This window comes from Diabrotica undecimpunctata, chromosome 3 (genome assembly GCF_040954645.1).
Source record: "Diabrotica undecimpunctata isolate CICGRU chromosome 3, icDiaUnde3, whole genome shotgun sequence".
Classification (NCBI taxonomy): Eukaryota; Metazoa; Arthropoda; class Insecta; order Coleoptera; family Chrysomelidae; genus Diabrotica; species Diabrotica undecimpunctata.
The window spans coordinates 130,719,192-130,741,395 of NC_092805.1; the positions used below are offsets into that span (position 1 = coordinate 130,719,192).

Below are 22,204 nucleotides of genomic sequence, written 5' to 3' on the forward strand. Positions count from 1 at the left end.
TTATCGTACGCAACTTCCTCTAGACTACCTGTAGCTACTTTATAAAGAAGACTAATTATTGGGTTGATATAATGTATTGTGCAGTGGTGGGTTGTTTAAACAATTATAATAAAAAAAAGTAAATCTTTTTCGAAGTGTCGTTTTTTTGTGTTTCCTAGAGACAAACAAATGCGTAAAGTATGGGTCTTCAAGTGTTTTCAGCAAGACAAATTTAATGTAGAAACCGCGAGAATATGATAAAAACATTTTACAGAAGCTGACTATTGTTTAAAAAAAAAACTATAGTGGAATATTACTACTAATAGTATAATTAATTATGAAATTGTCACTGAAGAGATCTTTTCCTCGCTAAACCTTCCTAGTGGTGATACAGAAATTAACCCTGAAGATTTAATTGACAGTCATCAAGATTTTATTAATTCGAATATAAAAGACCTGGAATCGGATGAATTGAAATATTTAGCCGGTTTCATTGGGTAGTTTACTCAAACCAACACTGGAATTGGTAACTAAATGTAGTGAACTAGAACATATTTTTCGTAGTTATAATGGCAACAAATTGACAATAACTAAAAATTATTTAAAAAACCTAATAGAATCTGCAAAATATGTAAATGTTAGCGAATGTAAAGCGATGTAAAATTACTTTTTTTATATGTCAAATATATTTTAAAATACTAATTCTAAATAAAAATATTAAAGATAATTACAATATCCGCAAGAGAAAAATCACGAAGATTGTAAAATAAATGTCGAAATAATATTCATAAAATCTGAAGTATGACCTGCTTTTCCTTATATTTCAAATTCTTTACATTTTACCGGCCTTTTATATTTAATTCATGTTTTGTAGCAATATCTATTTTGTTTGTAATACACACAATCAAATCGAAGATTCATATATTTCTTTAATTAATTTTACAAATTACTTATTAATTTTCAAACCACGTTTTCACAGAAAGTAACTAGTTATGACTTCTTAGTGCAAGATATGGTATCGAGGTATACTTACCGTTAACAGTTTAAGTTTCGAAGTTGTCCATTACAGTAATGGAAAAACGTTGCCATATGATGCATCGTTAAAATAAGATCCACACAAGTCCCCTGGCTTTGTCTCGCTATGACGTCATGCGCAAAGTCGATTAAAATTAGAACGGCAAGTGAGCATACCTTGTTTGTTATGTTATCATGAAGCAGTAGGAAGATAATCTTTAAACCATTACCTTTTTCTGTTAAATCTCTTTTAGGATAAAGGTTTTTTATCTTCAAGATATTTATAACATATATTTTAATAATAAAAACAATCTGTATTGCGATTATGCGAATATATGCGCATCATGATTGTAACAAAGACACCAATGTGAATTTAACCATAAATAATCAGCCAGTTAAAAGAGTTAAGTCCTACAAATATTTAGGGGTTTGCTTCACTGATACTAATGACCAGACAAGAGAAATCAAGAGGTGAATAGAGATAGCGAGACAATCGTTTGTCAAAATGAAAAAGTTCCTATGCAGCCGGGACATAAATATAAACTTAAGAACGAGAATGTTAAGGTGCTATGTTTTCTCCGTTCTGCTGTACGGCATGGAAGCCTGAACATTGAAAAAGATAAATATCAAAAACATTGAGGCATTCGAGATGTGGTGTTACAGGAGAATGTGGAAAATACCATGGACAGAAAGAGTAACAAATCAAGATGTTCTGCTAAAGATGGGGAAGGAATGCGAAGTCATAAAAACTATACAAACGGAAAAACTGGAATATCTGGGCCACATAATGAGAGGAGAAAAGTACTCTCTGCTTAGACTCATAATCCAAGGAAAAATCTCGGGAAAGAGAAATGTAGGACGTAGGAGGATTTCCTGGTTGCGAAATTTAAGGGAGTGGTATGAGTGCAGTTCAATACAGTTGTTCAGAGCTGCAGCCAACAAAGTAAAGATTGCTGTGATGGTAGCCAACCTTTGATAGGAGACGGTACTGCAAGAAGAAAGAATATATGCGAATCATAATAAAAAACACCAAATACATAAAAAAAGAAAAAAATAACTCCAGCTTTCGGAACAAACAATAACTTAAGCACATATATTAAGAACAACAAGAGCTAAAAGAAAGAGCTCTTACACAGTAGGGTGTACAAACTTACATATGCCAACTGCCCAAAAACTTACACTGGTAAAACATGTAGAACCTTAAACAAACGGATAGCAGAACACAAAAGAGCTTTCAGTAATAGAAAAACTTACTTACACACTGTATCTTCTGGATCATAATATTTCTTTTAATAACTAAAGTCAAATTTTTCACATTCAAAATAAAGGCCTTTTATTATTATTAGAATCTATGGAAATTAACAAATTAAAAAAGACAGATTTAATTCTGAATGACTAACTTGAGACAAACAGTTCTCCCCTCCTTAACTTCTTTAGTTAAAGACTATAAAGTGAGAGACACATAACAAAAATAGCTCACTTGAGAAAGGTATTCTGACGAAACAGCTGTAGTAATAATAAATTATAATAAAATTTGTGGAAATCTCGAAAACAAAAGTTTTCAGTATTTTATTGCTTGATAAAATAAATTTCCATCAAGTACGGTCAGATAAATCACAAATTAATATCTTTATAAAAAAAACTAAAGTGTCTCCGGCAATTCTTAATGCATTTTTAGATGGCGCTATTCGAGTTACCTCACAATAAAAAATGAATTAAGAAAATTGCTTCGTTGGAAGCCGAGAAAATACATTTGTTAATTATTTTGTTATTTGAAATTCAATTTTCTTCAAGGTAACTTTTTTGCGTGCAATACCAATTATTTTTATTATTATAATATATTTTATAAATATTTTGAAGATATAAAAACTTTTATCCAGAAAGATATTCGACAGAGAACGGTAATGGTTTAAAGATTATCATCCTATTGTTACGATAAATGTGACTCATACCCTAAGCTGTAAACATATTTCTTTAACAAGTATTTATAGAAGCCGTAGCAGGTAATACCCACGGGTCCCCTCTTATACCTACGATTGGAACTTTCCAGATGAGGGTCCAATAATTCGTTGGCATCCCACCGAACCTCAAATAAGCGGGCAGAAACCTCTAGATATACAAATCAGGTATAAAAACGGACGATTTGAGATTTAAAAGGCCAGTCTGAAACAAGTGTCGATTAAAAAAATTGTTCGTGTGTCTATTTAAATGGTAACCGATGTGAATGTCTTAAATAAATTAAATAATTACTATTTAAATGGGAATAAGCCACAATTAAAGGTTAAATGGTTAAAGGTTAAAGGTTAATTGTGGCTTATTCCCATTTAAATAGTAATTACTTTAACATGCCACAAGAAAACCGCATCATAAACCGCAATATAAATTATAAAAGTGTAAATAAATTAATATTTAAGTGTTTCTATGTAGATTAAATAAATAAATGTATGTAGATAAACTTGTAAAGTGTAGAACATTTTATAGTAAATAAAGTTAATAAATTAAATTTATAAAAACCGTTCACTATTGTTTACAAGTTTGTCGCAACTGCAGGTTAACTTTGACTGGTTGTATCTCAGGAACCACTGCTCGTAATTCAATATTTTTTCTTTTGTAAATGCCGTTTCCTAAATTTAATTAAAGCTAATAGCTACCGTGATATTCTATTTGTTTATAAGCCAAAAAATTGTTTATAATTTTACAATATTTTGCTGAGACTATCCAAATGATCATATTTCAATTTCATAAAGAAATTTATATAGGTTTTGTGCGTTTTTATAAGTAGAAAAATTGGCAAATTTTTATATGGTCTACTATTGGTTTGGAAAAAAAAAATTTAGATTGCATAATTATTATTCGAAATCTGTTAAATCGATTTAATAATATTGGTGGACTATTTTATTATGTTATACAGATTTTCTAGATGCAATATGATGGTTCTGAGTGAAATTTAAGTGGTAAAAAAACCTTCAATAAGAAAAGGCGTTTCCCTCTCTTTTTTTGTATTAATTGTTATTTTGCAGCAAGAGTAATACATTAAAATATTTTTAACTAGTCGTATCTTATAGAAAATTCCGTTATTGCTATTTTATTTTAGTACGACTTTGCTCCAAAATGAATTGTTTTAAAATTATAAGCAAGGAAAGTAGAAAAAATCGATGTTTTTAGTAATTTTTAAATATTTTATTTGTTTTATTGTTCCTGGCATATTTAAGAGGAAGCATAAGTTAATTATGATTACTGAAGTTATCACCTAACTATTTCTGCAAAAATCTGAATGCCACCTCTCATATTCACCTCAAAACAGATTCGCCCTGGTCTATAAGTAATTTTGTTTCTTTGAAGCATGTTTAAAATTTCTTTAAATTATTCCCCTTAGAAAATTACTTTTACGCCACCTATGTCTATATATTTTATTAGAAGCCTTAAAAATAACCCAAAAGCAACGAGAGATTTGTCATGCCTCTTTTTAAAAATGAAATAATTCGCCAAATGTTCGCTGCTCTTTTTAACTTTCATTTGTTATATAGAAACCCTTCTTAGCTCACCTTCTAAGAAAAACAGAGATGTTGGTTTTCGATATATATAATTCTTGTCGGAAAAAAGTGGTTAGGTTATAAAAACGACCACACTAGCCTTGCCATTTAAGTATCATTTTCGCGTGACACTCTTCGGCCAACACTCCCACTCTTTTTTTATCCTTAGCTTGTCTAAGATCAGAACTCGAGCACATTTTCGAGTTGTTTCCTGTGGCAAGCGGTTTGTCTCCATCAAATGGAAGTAAGTGTATTTTCAATTCACCCTTATCTATAATTATATCGTCACACAGTGCTTTCTATATTAACTATTTTCTCTTTTGTCAAACAGACGTCTTCCAATTCGAAGAAACGAAGTCACTACTGTTTATCGTTCATCTCTACCGTTCGTCTCTACTACTTACAACTACCTGTACTGTTACCTGTATTACTACTGCGTGATCTTCTTGTTCTGCTGGTTCTCTTTCTTTCTTTTCTTTCTGCCTACATCAATTTGAAAGATTGCGGATTGAAACACCGTAGTTCGTTACCGTAACTGACTCACCCATATTCTTCAGCAGTCCTCATGTACCTATTTCGAGGGCATGCGTCAAGTGCCTTTATTATTGAGACCGTTCCATGAAAGACGTTTTTAGTTCATTACCTGTGCCTACTGGCTGCTGGCTAAGTACAATGCAGATTATCCAATTATGAGTACCGACATTTTTACCTAAATCGTATAGAAGTTGATTTACGACTTCAGTTCAGTATACCTTACTTATTTATGGATGTTTACCTTAACTCCAACCCAACGAACTATTATCAGTATACAACTACAGTGTAATATATACATATAAATTACGAATCATTTGTTTTATGTGTAGGTTATATTCATGATAAATTTTATGCATATATTTGAGGTGATCACGATCAACATTTATTAAATGTTTACGTATTCTCAAGGCATAAAAATCACTTGTTTGACCAATATTGACGTAGATACAATTATAATATTCCTTGATTTTTTTGTTTCATTCTTGAGAATACTAAATTATTCGTAATTATTTTTCAAAAAAGATATTTTTTGTTGTATTCAATAATAAATTGTGCAATAACTTATCTCGTGCTAACTGTTCAGTAAAAATTGTTATAGTGCATTTAGTTTAACTATTATACCTCAATATAACTTTGTTGACGAACTAATTGCCTTTTATTTTTTTTGTTATGATATAAATTTATATTTTTGTGCATGGTGTATCTCTTTCAGGTATTGTTGTTGATTTATATTACCGTAAACTGGGGTGAGAATAGTACAGTGTGGTGAAAATATTACATTGGCATTATTTCTTGATTCCAGTGCCAACTGTCGATCTCTGTTGTAGCTAGTGGATTTTTTCGGGTAGCTAATAGATGTCGCACTAGTAGTGGACGAAATTAGATTAATCTTATTATTGTGGAAGATTCCACTGCGACATAAGTTTTATTGAAGTGAACAGCTGATTTTTGTGATTTTTCAACTGCCTGACAAAACCTTCATTGGGACATTAATTTCGATTCAACTGAAGCAATCGGTTAGTATCATATTCTGTTTACTTATAATCTAACACAGTGTGTGTAAAGTTACATTTTCGTACAACTGTTTTTATTGATGTAATTAACAAATATTGCAAAAGTCACCACTGAAGGTGGCGAGAATGGTACACCTGTATTTCAAGGTTTTTACAATATTCCAATAGTTGAGGCAGGTAAAGGGATTACATTCGACGATTACGTTGCAGCCAGCACTTCTAGATCTACAACCAAAAAGAAAATTCTGGATATATCAAGAAAACGAAAAACCAAACAGTCACGAAGGAAAGAGCCCAATGGTGAAGCCGGTTCAGAAGATAGTATCGATTTGGATGATATTCCATATACGGAAAGTAAGGATAGTTTCACTTGGTGTCCTGAAGATATGGGCGAGGAGAGTGAAGAAGAAATTCTAGGAGAGAAAGCACTTTCACCAAATATTGCACTAATGCCAGCAGCCACACCGGTTGTTACAGAACAGGCTACAATCTTAAGCACTGTTTCTGCAGTTGACGGGTCCATTCAAGAAGGAGAAAAATTCAGAAATTCTCCTTCAAACAATGAATGCACTCCGAACAATCAACCTGCTCTACAAAAAAAAGGTGATTTTGTCGTCGTGCAATACGATGGCCAACTCTACCCAGGCAAAATGGTATCCAATTTTGATGAGACGGGAGAGGCTTTAGTAACAGCTATGAAGAAGAGTGGGAAGCATTGGATCTGGCCCAACCCACCAGATGAAATTTGGTATAAACTTAAACAAGTTGTGAGAATTTTTGAAGGTCCGAAGGAGGTCTCTCCCAATAAATTCCTCATTGACTGTAAGAAGTAAAATTTTTGTTTTTAAATAATCATACCTAGGTATCTACAATATGTTAACTGTTTCAAATGATATCTTTAGTAAGTTTAATTAAAGTTTTTATCCTAGCAACAATTTTCTCAATTAAACAAGGTTTTTGTAAAAAAATTTACCTATTTAATTTATCTTTTGTTTTTCCGTTTTACCCCCTCCCTTACCCTCCTGGTGGTTTTGTCATTTTTTTTTTATAAGCAGTAACAGCTTGAGAGGTGAGAATAGTACAGAAGATCTATTTATAATGTTTCCTATCTATTACATACGGAAGAAAGGTGTTGTACCATTCTCACCACCTTCGTGGGGTGAGAATGGTACACACTAAAATAATTTATAGCACCCCTCCCCAACGACTTACTTTACTTTTTTTTCTTAACTGGAATCGAAAACTCAGATGATGAGCAATATTGTGTGAAAAGTTCAGTTTTCTAGGTGAAATAGCAAAAACGTTGATAACTAAAATGTCAAAATTTGTACCATTTTCACCCCGGTTTACGGTACTATTTGGTTTATTATATAAACAGTGTATATGTGTCGAAATGTTAAGTGTGTACCGCACAATCATAATACCTTTTCTCTCACGGTTTACTTTATTCTCGCGTGATTATCTTAACTGCATATAACCTTTCTTTTTATCTTATTTTATATGTCTTGAGGTTTCCCTGTTCCTTTAAAAATAGGATGGTGCCCAAATATTTCCCTTTATCTCCTAACTTCCCGTCCCTTTATCTTTAGTACTTCGCTAACTGATTCTTTATATTTGACCTGTAATAAGAGCCCCGACCAAGAGACCTCTCTACCAGACTGAAGCCCGAGCCTAATACCGTTCTTTGTGTAACCTCTACTCTATCATTAAAGAGGGTACATGCAAAGTACATGTCTGATTTAGGGTTATGATCAGAATTAGGTTCACTTACAGGTCTGACTATGGAAAAAACTGCACTCTCAACGTCGGAATAATATGATTTTTGCAAATTATAGTAAATATAAAAATAAAATTAACGTATCGAAGTTTTATGAGTAACAAGTGGTCAGTTTCTCTTAAAAATAATTATTAATTCGAGAACATTAAAACTGATAAATGATACTTAATAAGCATTACTTTCATTAAAAAAAAATGAAACTTAGAAACCTAAGTCTGTCTGAATTTGGACCACCGACCTTAAGTACTATATTAATGCTTATATTAATATTTTGGGCAATAAATAAGAAATAAAATGCAACTAGTTAAAATAAATAGTATTTATTCCCAGAAATAGTATATCTTTTTGTTTTTTCTTAAACGAATGTATTAGGTGACTGTAATCTTTTTCATGTCTAAATGATGCTGTAAAAAATAAGAAGGTACCAGTGCCAGAAATATCATTATATGTAAAAGACGTGGCACATTTACCAAGGTGTGTTAAATAAAAAAATCTTACCTATAATGTTTCGTTCGCCTAGTTAAAAATAGATTAGGCTTAAGTTTAGGCTTTTCCACCGGTGTGACCATTACCTCAGTCTCTATCTTACTTTTAAGTTCCTCTGGACTCTCTTTGGACAGAGTCAATGAACTTGTATCCACATCTTTTGAAATGGCCGCTTTTTTGAGCTTCAACCAATGAGGTTCGTTTTTATCACCACTATCAGTTTTCATAATTGTAGTCTGGTTGTTCGTTACGGTTGTACTATCACTCGCGACTGTGCTTTCACTCACGGCACTAACACTGACAGTCTGACAACTTGAGTCGTCGGCTGAATGGTTATTGTCACTGGACGGTTGCGTTAGCACTGGTTTAACTAATGAAGAGTCTTTGCTTGGGGAATCGCTCTCCTTTAATAGAGAGTCTTTAATACTGACATCCTTTTCTTTTGTACCTGTTGCAAGTTTAATCCTGTCCCTAAAAATAAATAAACACTTTTATTTAAAAAGGCACTTTAAAATATTATGGCTTAACAGTAAAAGGGTCTTCAGAATTGTAGAAGTAGATAAATTTTTTTTATTTTACATACCCTTAATAATTAGCCTAAAAATGTCTTATGTTTTATGTCTTTTGGTTTTATTTCGGGCCCAGTACATACATGGTTTTGGTAACCCAATTATTATAAAAATTTTAAATAAAAAATTCCGTATAAGAAGTAATATTTATTAAAAGAATCCTTTCGAGATTCATCACAGAACGTTTTAGGAATGACTATTCCATCATCAGTACTGTTACTGTAATATTTTTATTGAGAAGCGATAGTCCATGTAAACAAAGAGGCGTGGTCTATTGTCTCAGGACTGGACTTGTTTTGTTCAGTATGAGTCGAGTAGCCGCGTGTAACTTTTGCTTAACGTTTCTTTCTGCATTAAGACGGCATTTCGTTCTAATAAATGAATTAGGTGTGTATATAATTATTTGTTTGCCAATTTAAAGTGTATGTATTAGTTTTTTAGTATAATTAAGACTTTTTATGGATGTGATTTCTAATTCGTAATTTAAAATTTCCAGTTCTAGAGATTCTGCAGAAGAAGTTACCCCAAAAAAGCGATCAACAATACGTTGTTTTAGTAGTAAGGAAAACAGTGTTATTTATAATGTTTATACATCGAAAATCCGTCGAAAAGAACGAAAAAAGTGTTATTTATAATGTTTATATATTCCGATACCTTGGGTATCCAAAGTAGTGAAACAGACAGATTTTTCTTGTGGGGTAAGTGAAGCTTCTCTGTACAAAAATGTTAGAAAGTAGAAGAATAGTGGAACATTTTCTTCACCGAAAAAGACTAAACCCAGAAAAACTATATTAGACAAAATTTATAATATTGATAAATCTGCCATACGACGAAATGTGCACCAATTTTTTTTTACATAATACCCACTATACATAAAGTTCTTTTAGCTGTTATTCAAGGACGAAAGCTTGCCAAATTTAAAAATCATTACATTTTATAAACTTCGTCGCTTGTTTATAAAGTCACTTGATTTTAAATATGTACGAAGGAGTAGAAATAGTGCTTTGTTAAATCGAGACGATATCATTTTGTGGAAACAAAATCTTTTGAAATCCATAAAAGAATTTCGGAAACAAAATAAAAACATTTATTATTTAGACGAAAACATGGGTAAATTCAGGACATACAAAATCTCATATGTGGGTTATTGAAACTGTCAAATCTTCAAGACAGGCGTTTTTGTTTGGTCTTTTAACAGGTATTAAGAATACATCAGGCTAGATAAAAGATTTATAATTACACACATTGGGAGTGAAAAAGGTTTTGTAGAAAATGGTTAATGGATATTTGAGTCAAAAAAAACGGTAATTATTATGAAGATATGAACGCTGAGACTTCCGAAAGGTGGTGTGTAGATGTTTTGTCCTGTTTAGGGGATAACTGTGTGATAGTTCTTGATAATTCCTCTGATAATGCTGCCAGCGACAAAACTTTTAAATTCGCAGATGTAAAAAGCCTCTTCGATAAAGCTCCAAACAACATCACTCCAAAAAAAATGGAAAACTGTGTGGAGCATCTGCAAAATACAGTAGAAAAAAGTTCTGGAAACTCGATAATATCATGGAGGTCATAGTGGAACCACTGATTTTAGAATCTGGTGCTAATAGTGAAAGTGACAGTTGTAGTTATTCTTCATCGGAGTAAGAATACTACAAACTGTTTGTATTTTTTTAAGTACTGAGATAAATTTAGGATGACATTTTGATTTATTCTTCTAAAATTAAGATATATGAGCTCACTTAAAACTACTGGATATATTTCTGATTTTCTTCTTCTTCTGTCCACCCCTGTCCGATCATCGAACGTTGGCAATCATATTGGCAATAATAACTTTGTTTACGGTGGCTCTAAATCAATTAGCGGTGGTCTCTTGATATCATTCTCGGAGATTTCGGAGCCAGGATGTTCTTCTTCGGCCTGGACCTCTCCTTCCGGCGATCTTAACCTGTATAATGAGGTATATAAGGTTATACCTCCCTGGATGTCTCATTACATGACTGAAATATTGTAATTTTCGAATTTTTATCTTTTGTGTTATTTCTGTGCTTTTTTTCATATGATGTAAAACTATTTCATTTCTTATTCGATCAATTCAACTTATCCGCAATACTGGTCGATAAATCCACATCTCAAAGGCATTCAATTTTTTCATAAATGTCTCTGTAAGGGTCCAGCTCTCCATACCGTACAGCAATGTGGAGAATATGTAGCAGCGTATCAATCTGATTTTAAGGTTTAACGTAATATCTCTATTAATTAGAATATTCTTTAATTTATGGAAGGCGGCTCTGACTTTTTCAATGCGTATTCTTATTTCTTTATTTATATTCCACTTATCGTTAACGTTTGCGCCCAAATAGGTTATCTTGTGGACTCTTTCTAACTCTGTTCCATACGCTCTGATGTTCATTGGTTTTAACTCCGTTTTGCTAACAACCATAAATTTTGTCTTAGAAGTAATAAGTTTTACCTCATATTCATTACATAATTCGGTTACTCTGTATATAAGTTGTTGCATTTCTTTTTCATTGGACGCAATAAGTACCATATCGTCTGCATATCTGAGATTGTTGACATTAATTCCATTGATTTTAATGCCCGTATCTTCAACTAAGGCTTCGCTGAAACTAAATTCGGAGTACATATTAAAATGTAGAGGCGATATAATAAATCCTTGCCTCATTTTACATCGTATTTCCACTGCTTCCGTCATGTGTCCAATTTGTATATTTGCACATTGATGCCAATACAAATTTTTGATAATACGGAGGTCTCTGTCATCAATTCCCACCTGTTGCAATATACCTATAAGTTTGTCATGGTTTACTCGGTCAAAGGCCTTTTCGAAGTCGATAAGACACATATATACCGATTGTTCGATATCCCTATATCTTTCAACCAAGACCTGAAAACTAAAGAGTGCTTCTCTGGTTCCAAGGTTGTTTCTGAAACCGAATTGTGTTTTACTTAGTTGTACTTCTATTTTGTTGTAAATTCTCGAGTGCAGTATTCTTAGAAAAATTTTAAGTACATGACTCATCAGACTGATAGTGCGATGATCGCTACTACACTGTTTGGCATTTATTTTTTTCGGTATCATTACAAAAATGTGGACAGTAGCCAGTCTGATGGTATATGTCCTGTTTCGTATATTTTATTGAAGAGGCTTAGAAGAGAATGTTTATCCTTATTGTCGAGTAGTTTGATTATTTCGTTGGAATTTCATCTGGACCGGTTGCTTTCCTATTGTTTGATAGCTTTATAGCTTTTTTCATTTCATTGAGTGTTATATTTGGACCAGTCGATATATTTTCGATCTAAATTTCTATTCTATCGTCATCAAACAGCTCATCAATATATTCGTTCCACCTCTCTAATCTGTCTTGTTCATTGACTATAATACTTCCTTGTTTATCAAGTAAAATAGTTGATTTATATGTTCCAGTTATGTCTTTCACCTTTTTGTACATATTTAACGTGTCATTATTTTTCTGCAGTTCATCTATTTCAAGACATTTGTTGCTGTACCATATTTCTTTTGCATCCCGGATTTTCCTTCTGATTAATTTATGAATTTTATTGAACTCTTTAGTGTTTTTATTTTTCTGTTTACGTCTCCTTTCCATTAGTTCTAATATTTCATCAGTCAGCCATTGTTGTTTTTGCTTATTAATAGTTTTATACTTTTTGTTGTTTCTTGCATAATGTTTTTGACATGATTTCAGTGGTCTTCGACGTTGTGTGTTTCTTTCGATTTTTCGAACTTCTTTCCTATCTCGTGTGTAATTTCATGACTATTATTTCGAATATAGTCAGTCTTAATTCGGTTAGTCGGTTTTTGGCGTTTTACTTTTTTAATTTTGAGTTTTATGTCACTGATTAATAAGTTATAATCTAAGGGGACATCGGCTCCAGGTAGTTTTTTAGTTATTTTGATTGAATTTAGGTACCTTTCTTTCTTTCGGTACCATTTTTGGTTTAGCTTTGATAAATACTTCAGAAACTTATTTAGGAACAATAAATATTTTTAAATCTCAAAACACATTTTATTTATTTCCCACAGTCTTACAATTTTTTACTCTAAAATTGATAATACAGACGCTCTTTATATATAAAAATTATTTTCTATTATTATAATCAGCTTTGTACAAAGCTGACCACAACGTATTGATACGATTATTTTACTCTACAATTCCAAATTTTGTCTTTACAAAAAAATAATCCCTTTTTTAATTACAGTCAATAATTTTGCACCAGTATCCCAAAACTTATAAATTTTATTGCAGCACCTTCAAATTATTACTTGACATCTCCACAGAAATTTTATTAATAATCTGTAAAATTTTATACGACATGAATTTATTCTTTTCTGTTATTTTGATCTTAGTCCATTTTACACATCTCCAACTGTATGTATTTTAAATTGATTCTGTAATTTTTATGATGTTTCTATTTCTATAATACTTTCTAACAACCTGGACAACGCCTCTCTTCTCCTCACTTGATTTTCTTTTGTATTTTAAACGTTCTGTTACACAAATGTCGCTCACTAAACATTTTTCATTTACAAACAAGTCCTTATTTCTAATATCATTATAATTTTCTTTGAAAGTTTCTAACTCAATCACAATCAAAAATATTATAATTTTCATATAATTAAAACGTGTAACCAACTAAATTTTACATTGTGTGAAATTTTTAGAATAACTAAATTCAATTTTAATAATTAAAACTTTAAACTAGGTACAAAAGTACCTAATACAGGGCGGCAGCTGCAATAAGGGCAACCAGTTAAAATATCCGTATCCCCGTACAGATACATTTATTTGTTTACAAGCACTATCGCTTCTTGGTAAAAAAATTTTAGGCATACATGTGTGAAGTCACTAAATATATAAGTAAAAACCTTCGATTAATGAAACGAAAGATATTATAACATTCAGGCAACAAACAGATGCATAAGGTGTGACAGGTACGTAATCACGAAAATTTGGGAATAATAAAATAACGATAAATGACTTGAAGTGGCTTTCCAACTTCCTATGTTAATATATCAAGTATTGTTTCTTGTACTATATTCATTTGTGGTTCTGTTCTCTCCTCATCAAACAGATCTTTGATGTATTTTTCCCAGATATCTTCTTCATCTTCTGGACTAGATACTATTTGGTTTTTATCATCTACTAAAGTTGTTGTAGTGATTTTTTTCTTCATATTTGTGACTTCCTTAATCTTTTTGTTTCGGATGATTTTCTGGGTTTCTTCATATTTTTCTTCATTGCGATTTTTGTAAGATCTCCTTATGTCTATCAGTTCTAGGACTTCTTCTGTTATCCATGTAGTCTTTGTTTTTCTGATGTTGTCTTGTAGTTGTTCTCTTTGTATAGTTGTGATTGTTGTTTTGAAGGTGTGCCAAATACTTTCTATTGTTTCTTTTGCTTCCGCGGGTGCTTCATTGAACTTTTCTTTGAGTGTATCTGTTTTAAAGTTTGTATTAATTTATAATACAAACTTTAACAGATTCAAGATTTTCTAAAAAAGTATTAATATTACCGGATGGCCGATCTATAACAGTTTGATATTATAACTGTTGTTTAATTTTAATAATAAGCCTCTTTTAGTATTTTTTTTTAAATTGGTACATTCTAAAAATATATAATACAGTTTGAAGACTTCAATAAGTTATATTGAATGCATATGGATTTAAAAATTATTTATTGTACCTTAGTGGGTGCAGCATTTTTTTTAGATACTAATATTATATAATTATTTATATTATCAAAAACAATGTAATTTTAAACTAGTTTAATACCTTTTAAAGGGTTTTTATTCGTGTATTTAGTGACTCCACACATGTTTATCTAGTAACAGCACTGGCAATGGAATAGTTATTCCGAAAACATTCTGTGATTTAGCCCGAAAGGGTTCTTTTAATAAAATATACCTCTTTATAAAGGACTTTTTGATTAAAGTTTTTGTGATTGATTGTATACAGCCGACTACAGCAAATTCATTTTTTTTTGTGGACATTTATTATAAATTTGGTTATTTATAACATATTACCTAAACTTAAATTCAAACTTCCCTTCAAACCATATATATTGTATTATTTGACAAGAAGTTCATATAAGTTTAGAAGTCGTTTTTTATGTGTCTATTTTTTACATACAGTAAAACCTCCGTTAACCGAAATAATTGCGGGGGGGGCCGTTTTGGATAACAAGAATTTCGGTTAAAACTAACATTGTTCTTTATAATATTCTTGATCAAAATTATTATTAAAAAATATTATTTTGGATTTACTTATTAGAAAACATTACAAAATCAACTCATAGTATTAAAAAATACTATGAGTTGATTTTGTAATGTTTTCTAATAAGTAAATCCAAAATAAAGTAATAAAATTAAGGAAAATGAACAAGTTTAACATATTTTTTTAAAGAAATCTGCTATTTTTTTTGCGTTTTCGTTTGTCAACGATGTTTCTCTCTCCCTCCATCGTTAATTTGAAGAACGTCATGATTTGGCTCATTCGATTGTTTGAAGAAACGTAAAGCAATCTGAAAAGTACAAAACTTTATGTAATGAACAAAAATTAAGAATCTAGTCGTGTCCCTAACTAATGAGGCCTACTGTATAAAATTCTTTCCTCTAAAGCATTAATATCTCGTCGACGGTCTTGTGCTGCCTGTTGCCTCTTGGGTCGTCATCTTCGTCATCTGATATGCTTAGGTTGTCTTGATAAAGAACCATATCAATGTCCTGGTCGATGAATTCACGTTCTGAGTCATCAGCTGCTAACCAGTCACGTATCTCTTCTTAATTAATTTCGTCATGTCGTTTTCATTTCATGTCAATTTCTTCTGTCGTTTTCTTACCTATTTCTTCTTCAGGATCGTCAATTAAAATCTTATCAAAAAGTTTGTTCCAGCATTTTTCCAAAGTTGAAGATTTGATCTTGGACCAATACTCAGCTCACCAATAAAAATGTTTTATTGTTAAAAAGCTTGTGACATTCGGTGGCAAAAATCTGACAATTGTCACCATTTTGTAGATTTTGAGGGTGAGGGCGCATTGTCAACAAGCAACAATGCTTTGATGGGAAGGTTTTTTGATTTTAAAAAGGATTTTACACTTGAGACGAATTTATTTTCAAACCATTCTAAAAATAAAGTGGTCGACATCCATGAACTTTTTTGGCTTCTATACCTTAAAATGCCTTTTCGGAAATATCTTTTGTAGCTCTTGGTTTTTGTGATTTCCCAACACACATAGACATCAATTGGTGAGTGAAATTAACGGAATTGTTTACGTTTTGCGACAAAAATTTACTTTTTATTGTCGAAATTATTGAAACTGTTTAATTGAAACGATGTTTCGGTTAAAAAGGTTTCGGTTAAGGGAGGTTTTACTGTATTTTAATCTTTTAATAAATTCTGTTTTGTCCTTACATTGGACACTTTCCGCACGAAAGAAATTTTTTTCAATTGACGTTTTCTGAGTTTAATAAGACAAAAAGCTTGCTTAACATTGTTTCTCTTTTTGTTTTGTCTTATTAATAATTATAACCTATTTTTAAATTAAAATTAATAACTAACAAAAATTACTTAAACACGCCAATATGAACAATTTCCAAATTATCGTAAATATTTGCATTTTAAGATGATTATTTGAGGTTCACAATTCTAACGTGGCATTGTAGAGAGGCAATTCTAGTTAACAAGAGATGCCAATCTAACAGTGATATATATTCCTGGAGGATAGATTCCTATTGAAATGTTATGTACAAAATTTGAATACTAATCTCAACAGTACTGCGTATGCATTGCTTGCATGTTTGATCTGCAGGCAACGTGCGACATTGATGTAATGTTGACAGACCTTTCAACCGTAGGGAATAAATGAAACTGTAGTTAAATCTGAGATTAGTTTATTATTGAGATTCAATGTACAGTGTGAATAGTTGGGTTACAAACCTCAAAATGTCTCCATTAGTTAGCATTTAACGAAAACGTGCCAAGACAGGTCGATTAAATTTAGTTCTGTTTTTATTTTGAATAACTCTAAATGACATCGTGATAGTTTTTCTGTCAAAATTTAATGGACAAATTTAATGGAACTTTAAAAACGGCAATATGGATCATTATTGCCCTAAATTAGGTGGTTTTTAATATACAAGTTGTAAAAATTCAAAAAACAAATAATTGGAGAGTCATAAGAAACTGTGGTTAATTTAAAAAATTTTAACAAAAATGTGACACTAGAAACCATTGTTTTTAAAAAAATCTAGTAAAAGATTTAAAAATTTAGTTTTACAACTGGGTAAATTGTTAAAAAATCAGAAAACTCAATAAACATTTTAAGAGCTTTCTGTAAAACAAATTGGGGAGCAGACCCAAATATTGCTTTGATGTTTTACCGTAACAATGTCAGGCCGATTTTCGATTATAACTGTTATTTATTTGGATCAGCGGCCAAAAAACATCTAAATAAACTTGAAGTTTAAAAAAAATGCCTGAGATTATGCCTAGGTTATTTAAAATCCACTCCAGTCCAAATAATGGAAAATGAAGCGGTGAAACCTCCATTGCATTTACGCCGCCAATTCCTTAGCAACAAATTTACAGTCCGAATTATGTCCAAAAATTTTAAATGTCTTCAAGATCTTAATGAGCTATCAGTTTTGGACCTCACCCATAGGTACTGGAGAACTAAACAATATATGCCTTTGGTAGAAAGCTATCTAAGTACGGTAAAATATAACGATATTCTCTATAAAAGCCAAATTCTGCCCTACTACAAATGAAATGGCAAAAACACTATTTTCTAGAAAGGTTAGGATATGTTACTTACACTCACATTTACTCCCAAATATGTTTAATATAATTATTAAAAAAAAATGGACAAATTATCAGTACATTTTTACTGATGGGTCAAAAGATGCAAATGGAACGGGCTGTGCAATGTTCCATGAAAATAAAAATTACCATTACCAGTATAGCTTACCCATTGAATGCTCAATATACACAGCAGAAATGATGGCAATAATGTTTGCTCTTCAGTATGTAGTACTGAATCCGACTAGCAACTACGTTATATTTACTGACAGTAAAAGCGTGGTCGACAGATTTAACAACATTCAAATAGTCAAACACATAAACCACATTGAACTGAAAATTCTTATAATTCTTTATGAAACTATACAATTAGGATTAAATGTAATAATTACATGGATCAAGGGCCATTCGGGAATAAAAGGCAATGAGATCGTTGACAATTTGGCTAAATCAGCATATATGCTTGGAGAAAAACTAAACAAAAATTTAAATCCAGCCACAGATTTTGACACCGATAGTAGACAAAAACTTAAAAATGATTGGCATTTACATTACAGAGAATGTAAGACTGGCTTAAACTTTTATCATTGTAACACGAGGATACTCTCAAGAAGCTGGTTTTACACAGAATCCAATCGACATTTTATAAAGACCATTAATTGGCTGAGGCAAATCATGCTCTTACGCCATCTTACATACATGGAATCGGCTTATCAAATACTCCCAATTGTACTTGTGGCAAAATAGGCGATCTAACACATATTATATTAGAATGTGATTTACAAATTAATAATATAAACGAACTTTATAAGGAATTAATAAATTCTAAGTGTCGTTTTCCAATAAATCTTAATCTTTTAATATTTTCAAATAATATGGAAATTCTTCATTGCATTTACAAACATGTTAAAATATGTAAATCCAAGTTGTAAATAGTATATAATCATAATCTGTTAATATGGGTTGAAAAAAAAATAAAAAAAAAAATAAAAAAAAACAAAAAAAAAGCAACAAAACAAAAAAAAACAAAAAAAAACAAAAAGAATAAAAAAACAAAATAAAAATATATCAAAACAAAATCTATGTATCCATAAAAATATTAGGTATATGTAGTACTAACATTGATAACTGATAACAAGAAAATTTTGACTATGAATCTGCAATCAATAATAATTAAAATTCAGTCGATTTTAACAATAAACACAAACAGGTCTGAAAAAAACTGGGTAACACTGTAGTAGTTTACTGCCAGAAAGTTGTTATAGTATGTGTAGACTAGGCACATATAACCAAATCAAAATTACCACAAATTTAAGGAATGTTAAAAAAATTTTAAAAATTAAAAAATCAATGTATTGTATATACAGGTATATACTAACCTTAGAGATATTTTATTATTAAGAAGTTTTACCGGAGCAGCTGCTTTGGAAGTAACCATTGACAGAGGGCCTTTCGTCGGACCAGAAATTGATGATCTGCCAGACACAGCGTTTAATAAAGGCGTCATTTGCTGATTTTGAGAAGGTGCTGTAAAAATAATTCAACAATTAATATAATAAATCATAAAAAAAAATAATCTATTTCTAAATTTTTTTCTACGGCGTACATTTCTTGGTAAATGGTTCCCGCTACGAGGAAGATTTTAGGGCGAATCTTCGGGGTAGTAGTCTGAAACTTTTGGCATCTTTTTTAAAGAACCAAAATTGGACGAAAAGAATCACGACCTTTAAGTGAAACTGGGCAGGGCACTTAGCCAGAACACAAGATGGACGGTGGAGAAGACGTATTATGGAATGGAGGCCCAGAAACTATAAAAGAAGCCGAGGACGATCACCGACTAGATGGACCGATGATATAAAACGTGTAGCGGGAAACTGGCTACAAGCAACCCAGTGTAGAGAACACTGGAAAGAACTGAGGAAGGCCTATATCCAGCAGTGGACGCGATTGGCTGATTGATGATGATGAAGATTGGACGAGTTCCTGCAGCTAAGGACAAACCCACAAATAGCTCGTTCTCAGAAAAATTAAGTTAACGTTTCTGCGACAAAAAATTGTATCTCAGTTAAATTTATTTGCGAGTCGGTTGGTTCCTGTGTGCATTTTGAGAAATAAACTGTTTAGAACAACAGTTTTATTAAAATTATTAAATTTAATGCAACAATACTACTATATACAAAATATAATTGTAATTCAAAGCTGGAATATAAAAAATATATTCCCAAATCTACTAATGTCAGGACGGCCACTAAATCCCTCAATATCATTAGTAATTTTAGTCTCCAGTAAAATTTTTGTAGTGTGCATCACCTATTACTAAATGTATGACAGACTTTATGTCTTCTAGGCTTAGAAGAGAAATAAGCTTCCCGTTGGGCCACATTTTTGTAAGTAAATGGCTGAAATTATTGGTTACTCCTGGCCTTCCATGTTTTTCACCGATGTAAACTTCAGAATACTTTTATCTGCAACGCTTGTTTTTATAAAAGTATAAAATGGTTTTCATTTATCTAGCATTATCTCCCTTATTTTGAGCAAATTAACTTTTTGTTTGCTTATGTCAACTTTTTTGTTACAAATTTGTTTTTCTACTTCTACTTTACCAAAAATTAGAATTCATTCCAACGGCATTGAATTTGTTTCTATGTCTGCAATTTTTCATTACAGTTATCTAGTCTTTGAGCAGGTATAACCTTTGTTGATCTTTAAGCGCAGACTCTATGTCTGAACAACTGGCATCATTAGGTAAGAAACTATGCCCTGATATTAAAAACAGAATATAGATTTTATTAAGTGACGCATGAGTTTCAATTGCAGCTTTCATCACTAGAGTTAATTTTATGTTTCTATTTGGTCCCCACATGAATCAGACCATAAAGTTAGTTCTTCTATGTTGTTAGATAGAAGATTTTTAATATATTTTAAAAGACATGATCCTACCTCGTGGGAACCACGACCATCTTCATGTTCCGTCCATACATGGCACGATCCTTTTTTGCTCTTTTCAGAATAAAAGCCTAAGTTGTACAGCCAAATCTGCCTTTTATAAAATAAAATTCCAGTTGGTACCAGTTGAAGGGGTAGAGTTTTTTCCAAGTTAAATGTTAAACATTCTACTGATTTATTGTTAACAGCAGTATCCAAATCTTGTTTCATTTTTGCTCTGACTTCTTGCCAATTTTTGGTATGAGTATCGTCTTCATTTACTAACTTTACTTGTACCTCATCATCTTGAGTGCTATCTATTTTTGCCTGATAAGGATCGCAAGACTCTTAAATTTTAAATTTAAATCGGTCATGAAGATACGTCAGTATACGACAAAGCTTTATTATACATTAGTTCAGTGTCATTTCCAGGAGCAAAAATTGCGCATCATCACACTGCTATCTGCGATAATGGCTCACATTTCCCGTCGGCAATTATACACCAGCTGACAGATATTTCAAAAATCGAGAGTAGGATCCGAACTCTGGGCAAAATATACACACTCCGCACTATAGCCAGCTCCAACACCAGAGCCAAAGAGGTCCTCAAAATTTCTTGACACCACCTAGGACACATATTCATCAGGCACCCGCCAGAAAAGTTCCTTCCTTCCAGCCAAAGTTCTCAACCTGGCTAGAAACGAACTTCCTGATAAATATTTCAACACCCTAGAAGCGATAGCCCTAAGATCACAAATGCTCTATCTAAAAGAGCCGTTCCCACCGTATAGCTGGTAATACGCAAAAGGTACCCCCTTTGACTCAGCCACCAAAAACTTCCTCGACTTCCTCGACTAACATCAACACCCTTCACAAAACACCATCAAAAATCTACTGACTGACTACTGCTTCTAAGCACTACCACACGTCAACCTTTCCTCCTAACATACACAAAATTGCAATCGTAGACTAACGTCTGCTCTCACCATTTCTCTCCCTGGCTTAAAGAGGCGTACCGCCTAAACAAGCTTTAAATAACAAGTCTTCACTTCTTCGTACCATAAATAAAGCAAAAAAGTATATTTTGTGGGTTGGTTCTTTTCTGCAGAAAGTCGTCCAATTAATATTCTCAGTAAAATTAAGCTTGTTCGTATGATTTTTAAATCAAATTTCTAGTAAGTCAAATTTATGACGGCTGGATCATTATTTTGGTTTTTTTTTTAAGAATCTGGTGACCGATATCAGTAGCACCATACATATTTTCCCTCCCGAGATGAGTTCTCCCTGGAGGCCTAGTATACAGTTATTTTTGTTATACTCGGTATAATCTAATATATAATCTACTAATACGATACACAATATTACGCGAATTGTGTTACATGGATAAACACACTTAAAATTTGAAAATTGATACAAAAATTTACGATTTTGTCAAAGTTTTGTAAAGCTGTAAACACTGATACTAAATAGTGTTAACAGAGTTGTAAATATCTAATACCTTATTGTCATTCTTAATATTAATACAATATTTTTTTAG

The 22,204-nt window shown here is 31.8% G+C and overlaps 1 protein-coding gene across 1 annotated transcript in view; it reads right to left on the minus strand.

The window, feature by feature from the left end:
• Cngl (Cyclic nucleotide-gated ion channel-like) overlaps nt 1-22,204 on the minus strand; it is a 591,998-nt gene that overhangs the window by 38,660 nt on the left and 531,134 nt on the right. The window contains exons 17-18 of the mRNA XM_072526928.1: nt 19,122-19,269; nt 8,349-8,807 (exon numbers count right to left, since the gene is read on the minus strand). Of these exons, the coding sequence (XP_072383029.1) occupies nt 8,349-8,807; nt 19,122-19,269 (607 nt within the window). The remainder of the gene's footprint in view (nt 1-8,348; nt 8,808-19,121; nt 19,270-22,204) is intronic.